The 7,779-nt window shown below is 59.4% G+C and overlaps 1 protein-coding gene across 2 annotated transcripts in view; it reads left to right on the forward strand.

The window, feature by feature from the left end:
• Nucleotides 1-1,466: 1,466 nt before the first annotated feature.
• Nucleotides 1,467-7,779, forward strand: part of PRUNE1 (prune exopolyphosphatase 1) — a 9,068-nt gene continuing 2,755 nt past the window's right edge. Inside the window, exons 1-8 of one of the 2 annotated variants that reach the window (XM_014526007.2) lie at nt 1,469-1,527; nt 4,016-4,120; nt 4,609-4,713; nt 4,817-5,022; nt 5,518-5,702; nt 5,861-6,019; nt 6,830-6,924; nt 7,326-7,484. In XM_014526007.2, the coding sequence (XP_014381493.2) occupies nt 1,480-1,527; nt 4,016-4,120; nt 4,609-4,713; nt 4,817-5,022; nt 5,518-5,702; nt 5,861-6,019; nt 6,830-6,924; nt 7,326-7,484 (1,062 nt within the window). In that variant the 5' untranslated portion in view covers nt 1,469-1,479. Of the gene's footprint in view, nt 1,528-4,015; nt 4,121-4,608; nt 4,714-4,816; nt 5,023-5,517; nt 5,703-5,860; nt 6,020-6,829; nt 6,925-7,325; nt 7,485-7,779 lie in introns of both variants that reach the window. The other variant, XM_025192504.1, reaches the window with a different exon arrangement.

The following is a 7,779-nucleotide window of genomic DNA, read 5'->3' on the forward strand; positions in this document are numbered from 1 at the left end:
GGGTCGGGCATCAGCGGGCCCCGGAGCTCGCCCCCAGCCCCTGCCAGCACCACCCAGCACAGCCGTGACCGGCCTCTGTGCACGACCCCGAGCCCCCTGCACGCGCGTGTGCGCAACTCCTCGTGCAGGCATCCTCCGTCTCCGTGCTCATTCCCCATGCACGCAGATACCCCCCCAGCCACCTGCACACAACTCCTCAACCCCCTTGCACATGTACATGTACACATTCTCCCGCCTTGCACACGCATGCTCTCACCCACTGCCCCACACTGTGCACATGGGTGTACAAGCCCCCCTGCCCACCCTGGATGACGGAGCCCGGCCTGAGGCTTTGGACTTCAGACCAGGTCATCATTGCCCCGTTGGTGACATGGGTGGGGAAGGGCTGGGGGCGACGGGCACGGCGGGCAGAGCCAGGCAGCTTCTTTCCCTGCCGGCTGCCGAGATGCTGCCACTGAACTGGGCTTTTTCTGGGAGCAGCCGGGTATTGCCAGCGCTTTACCCCGCCCTTTACTGGTGGGCCCAGCTTCGACCTGGGGCTGGAGTTGTGGACGCCGAGACTCCCAAGGCTGGCGTGGGGCAGATGAGATGGAAATGGCATGTTTCTCCCCTCGCCCGTGGCTACAGAGAATCTGTTGCCTTTGTCATTGGCGTCTCCTTCTCCCCAGCCGTGTCTGCCTGTAGACCTCTCCTCGGGGAAAGGGGATATGTGGTATATAGGTCCGTGCCTTCAGCCCCCGGCTCCTGCAGACGCTGACACGAGTCCATCGAAGGAGCTTCTTGGTTGTCACCTTTGGCTCTGGCTGGGGGGGGTACGAATCAAGCTGAAACGTGGAAGCAAAGATGACCCAGTCTCTTGAAGAGCAGCAGCATCCTGGTCGCAATGTAGGCGATTGCTTTAGATGTTTCTTTTGGAGGATTGAGCTAAAAGAAATCTCCCGAAGTTCAAGGACAGGTGCAAAGTCCTGCACTCAGGACGGAGCAATCTCATGCACGTGTGCAGGCTGGGGACCCACTGGCTGGGCAGCAGCTCTGCAGAAAAGGACCTGGAGGTGACAGTGGACAAGAAGCTGAATATGAACCAGCAGTGTGCCCTTGAATATGAAGCTGAATATGAACCAGTACTCTTGTTGCCGAGAAGGCTAACGGCATCCTGGGCTGCGTTGGTAGGAGTGATGCCAGCAGATTGAGGGAAATAATTATTCCCCTCCATTCAGCACTGGGGAGGTCACATCTGGAGTCCTGTGGCCAGTTTTGGGCCCCCTACTACAGAAAGTATGTGGACAAATTGGAGAGTCCAGCGGAGGACAACAAAAATGATTTGAGGGTTGGGAGACAGGACTAGTGAGGAGAGGCTGGGGGCACTGGGCTTATTTAGTCTGGAGAAGAGAAAACTGAGGGGAGATTTAATAGCAGCTTTCAACTCCCTGCAGGGGGGTTGCAAAGAGGATGGAGCTGGATTGGTCTCAGCGGTGACAGATGACAGACGAGGAGCAATGGGCTCCAGTTGCAGACAGGAAAGTTGAGGTTGGATATTTGGAAAAACTTTCTCACTAGGAGGGTGGTGAAGCACTGGAGCTTCCTTGGAGATGTTTAAGCCCCAGGTAGACAAAGTCTTGGCTGGAACGATGTAGTTGGGGCTGGTCCTGCTTTGACCTAGATTGGGGTGGGCAAAATGCGGCCCACTGGGCATTCTATCCAGCCCGCAGGGCCCCTAAAAAATTTAGAAAATGTATATTTATTTGCCCCAGGGTGCCTGCCATGCGGCCCTCGATGGCTTGCCAAAACTCAGTAAGCAGCCCTCTGCTCCAAATAGTTGCCCACCCCTGACCTAGATCCTGAGGTCCCTTCAGGCCCTAATGTTCCCTGATGCTGTGCAGTCTCTACTGTGACAGTGAGTTCCCAGGACGGATGGAGGGGACGGGCTGGAGCTTTGCTGCCTTGCATCAGGAGATGAGATAGGGCACGGATGTGAATCTCCAAGTTCCCCTGGAAGCCAGTGGTTGCATCACACATGGGTGATCGGCCCAGGAGTTAAATGCCCTCTGCCAATAGCTTTTCAGTGGGGCCAGAGACTCAACCCTAGTCCAAGCCTTCCTGCTGCTTCCTTGCATGACCCTGGGGAAATCACTTAACCTCTGCCTCAGTTTCCCTGTCTCAGAAGTGCAGGGGAAGGGCCGTGCTAGCATGTTAACCCTTTGCAGAGGGGGAAATTGGCTTCATAGAGCACCAAGAAGAAATTTGTAAGGGGCTGCCCTTAAGTCAGTGATTCTCAGCCCAGCTGCCACAAGATCCTCATAGGGGCTCACAGTATGAGCACCGTTATATTGCACCTGTGTGCAATTCACAGCATGCACCTGGGGCTTGCCCACAGGACCCTGCAGTTGTCCCAGGCATCCTGCCTGGCTCTGGGCTGGCTGAGTCTTTTTGCGACACAATGACTTCAGCATTTTTTTTTCAATCTAGTCCAGAAAGGAGGGAGAGCAAAAAGCTGGGGTTTTCCATGCGGAGCTGGAGTCCGATGAGCTTTGAACCCCTGGCTTAAGAGTTTATCCTGGCATCAGCTTCTGTCTTTCAAAGCTCTTTGCTTGGTCAGTTTAGGTAGCAGGAGTTAGTCAGGCCAGGCTATGCCCTAAGCCGCTTGCCTCTGTTTTAGTTGGTATGCTTGAGGGCTGCTGGCTCTGGAGTCTTAGTGCGGGGTGGGGATGCCCATGGAGGACTACCTGTTCCTTGCCGGAGAGATGTGGGGGGACCTGATACCTTCCCCAACCTTCCCCAACCCTGAAACGTGCCGATAAATCCAGTCTTCACTTGCCAGCCGGAGCAAGCAGCTCTGTGAGCAGCCCCCGCAAGCCGGCTTCTGTCTCAAGGCCTGAATTCTCCTCTCCTCTCCGTCTCTGCATCTGGAAAAGCATTTTCCCTTCCTCCTTGGATTCAAACAAGTGAATAAGAGCATGTGGAGCTGTGCTAGCCGGGTAGGGGGCGTGCTGTAGAAATGGGCACCCTTCGGGAATGCCAGGATGGAGATTTTGGGGCAGAAGTGGTGGGAATTTTGGGGTGCCGATGGGTCTCGTCTGCTAGGAGATTTAATGGTGTTTCTCCCCTAAAGAGTGCCGATCGGCTGGCTGCGGCACGGGGCAATGACACGTCTCTGGCTCGGGGCAGTGTAGGCCCCCATGTCCTGGGCTAACGAAGCTTCCAGCTTTCCCCTCCTCTGGGGAGCGAGTTGTGTTGCAAGCCCCAGCCTGAGTTCCCCTTCCCTGTGCCTGTGCAGGGGTGACCGGTGCTCACAAGATGCAGCCCTGGGGCCCATTCACATGGCTGACTTGTGTCCCCAACTTCCCCTCTCAGCCTGGCCGGGTTGGCATTTTCTATTGCCAGTCCTCCAGAAGCTAATGCTTTCCCCCCAGTGCATTCAGTAGGTCCCTAATCTTCAGCCCCCAGCCTCTCAGATCCCAGGTCATACCAGTCTGAGCCTCACCAGCTTGAATATGTCTCCTCCCAGCCCTGTCCTGTAAGGAGGGTGGAGGGGAAACAGGTATGGTGAACCCAGGGCTGCAGCTTCTCCCAGGTGATTTAGGTTCCACGTGCTGCTGTTCTGCACCGTCGCCCCTGGCTTCTAACACTGCCTCCATCCATCACCGACGTGGCAGCTTTTATCTCTGGCATCAGCCTGGGCAGCACCGAGCGCCCATCTGTTCCCCTGGCCGTAACCAGGAAACCCCTGCTGCCTTCCAGCATGGAGGGGCGGGGGGGTTTGCTGTGGGGGGCCTGGCTTGTTTCATCTCTGGTCTGGCTCCAGGCTGGGCTTTCTGGGCACCAAGGCACGTGCTGATCAGAGCTCTGCTGGGGGATCTGGCATCACCCCACTGAGCTCGGGCAGGATCTGGCCCTGCAGCGTCCCTTTGGGTCCAGCCTGGAAGCAAGAGCCTGTGGGGTCTCAGTCAGTGCCCACTCACCAGCTGACGGATACAGGGCATGGGGCTGAGATCTGCCTACCTCTGCTTTGTCATAGGTGGCCGGATACCTTCCCCTTGGCACGGGGAGTGTGAGGGGCTTCCCCTGTTCTCCCAGCCCGTGGCTGCCCTGGAGCAGCCTGCTACCAGCCCAGCGCCCTCCTGTAAGTACAGGGCCAAGGTGCTGGTGATGCCTGCCCTGTAGGACGGGCACAGAGCTGCCTCTGGGACCCAGGCATTCGGACATCCGGCCCTCCCCGGGCAGGACCGTGGGCTTCGCTCCCCTCCCCAGAGCTGCAGGAGGAACCCAGGAGGAGTCCTTGTTCCCACGACCCTGCTCTGATCTCCGAGAGCCAGAGTTAGAGCCTGGGGCAGGTTTTGCTCTGACCATTGTGTAGTGCTGCTACTAGGCGAGCCCGTGGCCTCTGGGGTGGGCTCAGTCACCGTGGCCTGGCTCCCATCTGGCCTGGCACCTCCAGTGCTGAATAGGGCTGGAAGCTGACAGACCCAGGTCAGGCCTGCTGCAGAGAGATGGGGTGGTAGCCCCTCAGCAATGCAGGGCGGGATATCACAGCAGGGGGGAAGAGGGTGGCTGTGGCCTAACCCAGGGGCAGTGGTGCCATGCCTGGTTAACCCCTTTCTCTCCCGGTAGGACCATGTGCAGCACCACCAGGAAGTCCACGTGGTGCTGGGGAACGAAGCCTGCGACCTGGACTCAATGGTGTCAGCCCTCACCTTGGCCTACTACCTGGCGCAGGTGAGTGTCTTGGTGCCCACAACCCTCCTCCTCCAGCAGGAGTGGGGGGGGCGGGGGTCAGTGTCCTCATGGTGCCTCTCATCACCCCTTCCATCCCCCACAGACAGCGGCTGGGGCCCGGGCAGCCATAGTGCCAGTGCTGAACATCCCACGGACCGAGTTCCCGCTGCGCTCGGAAAGCATTTTCCTGCTGCGGGAGCAGGGCATCCCTGATGGCTGCCTCATCTTCCGGGACGAGATCGACCTGGCGGCACTGCACCGTGCGGGCCTCCTCACCCTCACCCTCGTCGACCACCACATCCTGCCCAGGCAAGTCCCAGAGGGTAGGGGGAACCTGGGGTTCACTCCTGCCTCTGCCACTGACCTCCCAGGGAGCCCTGGGCATGTCCCTTGCTGCTGGCGGGGCCTGAGCCCCAGGGCCTGTGGCTTCAGGGGCTTGGGTTGATGGGGGGTGGGGGGCTAGGCACCAGTGGCAGCTTCTCTCCAGCTGTGGGGGGATCCCTGGGGCATTGTCAGGGCCCCATGCCTTGTCCTCTTCCCTGGCTTTCCCCCATCTGTGTAGTGAGGCCATAAGGCCCCTTCCCATGGGAGGGCAGAAACCGGGATCGGGGCAGCGGGTGATGCCCCAGGCTGGGGTCAGTGATGTGGAACCAGCCTTGGGAGCAAGGCTTTCCCCAACTAGTGGGGCCTGTTCCTGGGGTAACTTCAAGGTCCCTTAAATTTTGGGGTCCAGGTGGGCTGATGCCACTGGGAGGTGCCCCTCCCCCAGCTCTGCAGCTCACCTCCTCCCCTCCCCGTACCCAGTGGCGATGCTGCACTGGAGGAAACCGTGATCGAAGTTATTGACCATCGGCCCCTGGAGCGGGACTGGGGCCCTCGGCGCCGGGTCACGGTGGAGCCCGTGGGCTCCTGCACCACCCTGGTGGCAGAGCGGGTGATGGAGGGGCCGCCGGAGCTGCTGGACAGACAGACAGCTGCATTGCTACATGGTGAGGGTGGCACCCATTCCAGGGGGGCAGGTTTGGGCTGTGGGGAAAGAACAGAGATCCCTGTTCATAGACATCATGCCTCTGTCACCAGCTGGTGTGTGCCAGGCACGGGGGTCTCAGGCTCCCCCTGCCACACTCATGGCCCCCTTTGCCTGCAGGTACCATCCTTCTGGACTGCGTCAACCTGGCCCCAGAAGCCAGGAAGGTCACCCCGAAGGACACCCAGTATGTGGCCCTGCTGGAGGCGAGGTTCCCAGACCTGCCAGCACGAGACATCATCTTTGAGATGCTGCAGAAGGCTAAGTTTGATGTCACGGGTACGCAGGGAGTGGGGGGTCATTGTCCCAGCTGCAGCAGGAGGGAGACGGGGGCAGCTCGGGGGTGGGGAAGCAGGGGGCAAGGAATGAGTGAGGAAACTGAGGCAAGAGGGCCTGGGTGCAGCCCCTGTTTAGACTCCAGCTTTGTGACTTATGGCATAACCTGACCTCATCCGCTGCTTTTGCATGCTCCATACCAGCAGACGGAGTGAAGAGCAGGCCTGGGGAAGCCGGGAGCCGATGCCAGGATACATTCCTAAGGCCACGGATCGCGGCCTGACCAGGCTTCGAGCCCCTCTTGGAAAATCTCAGCTCTTCACTTTCACTTGTTTCCTGGATACAGAAAAATCCTAGGCCTAGGGCGATTCTTCCATGGCAGAAAAGTCGGCCCTCCCAGAACGGGGAAGAAGGGGTGGGGAATCTCTGGGTTCAGCCTGTGAATTGTGTACGAGTTTGCCTAGTGTTTTGTGGCACCCTTAAAAGGATCCTGGGAGACCCTGGGATGTGTTTGCACCTGACTGAAAATCCCTGGGCTGCTTTGACCTCAAAGAAGGGGCTGGGCCAGCCCTGGGGACGCCTCATCTCCGCTGTGTGTCCCTGCCTGCCAGCCTCCTTTTTGCTCACCCCATGTGTCCCGTGCCCACCCTGCACTAGACCTGGTGACAACCTGGGGCCAAGTTTGTGTTTCTACCCCAGCGAGCCCTGACATGGATCCGACTGGTCTGAGCCAGGTCTAAGACAGGCAGGGTGCCATGGCTCCTATCTGGCCAGAGCCCCCATGGTACATTTTCCCCATTCTCACACCCCCAGGCCTCACGACGGAGCAGGTGCTGCAGAAAGACCTCAAGGTGCTGTCGGGCGACCAGCTCATCGTGGCCATCAGTGCTGTGTACATGACCTTGGAGGTAAGTAAAGCCCCATAGGGAAACTGAGGCACAGGGCAGCGATGGATCTGGACATACAGCTCCGCGTGTCTCTACATTTCCAGCAGGGCTGGGGGTGAGGGGAGGGGGGTCCTTTGAATGTGTTGCTGAATGCCTGGCTTCCTGGTCCAGGCTGTGTCACCTCTTTCCCACCACAAGGCCAGGAGGGGAAGCAGTGGTAATGTCCGAAGTGAACAAGCAGGGGAAACTGAGGCACAGGGGGCAAGCTCAGGTGCAGCTTTGCTCCACCTCACAAGGCCCAGTGGGTTTAGAGGCAAAGTCCCCCTTCCAGAGGCAGCTGGATGCTTGGGGTCAGGTCCCAGTGGTTGGGAAAGGGTGGTGGGGCCTGACCTAGCCCTGACCCTTGGCCTGCCCTTGTCCAGGAGTTCCTGCAGCGGCCTGGCCTCCAGCACGACCTGCCCACCTTCTGCCAGCAGCACAGCTACGCCGCCCTCGTGGCCATGACCATCTCCTTCGGGGAGCGCCACAAGCCACACCGGCAGCTGGCCGTGTACAGTCCCTGTGCTCGGCTCCGTGCTACAGTGAGTACATTCAGGGATCTCCCCCCAGGCCCAGCCAGCTCTACACTCTCCTCCCCGCTCCCTGTCCCCCAGCACAGCTGTCCCACCCCTGCCTGAGACCTGGGAAATCCAGTGTCCCGCACAGGTCCCATCCCCCCTGAGTTTGCTCAGTGCCCATCTCCGGGGGCTCTGACCTCTGGGTGTGCAAGGTCCCTTCATTGACCACAGCAGGAGAGGGGCTGCAGGTTGGTATAGCATCTCCAGCTGCCCCCTGACCTTCAAGGGATCCCCAGTTCTTGTGGGTAGAGGCACAGGG

Source organism: Alligator sinensis, unplaced genomic scaffold, assembly GCF_000455745.1.
Source record: "Alligator sinensis unplaced genomic scaffold, ASM45574v1 scaffold880_2, whole genome shotgun sequence".
NCBI classification, from domain to species: Eukaryota; Metazoa; Chordata; order Crocodylia; family Alligatoridae; genus Alligator; species Alligator sinensis.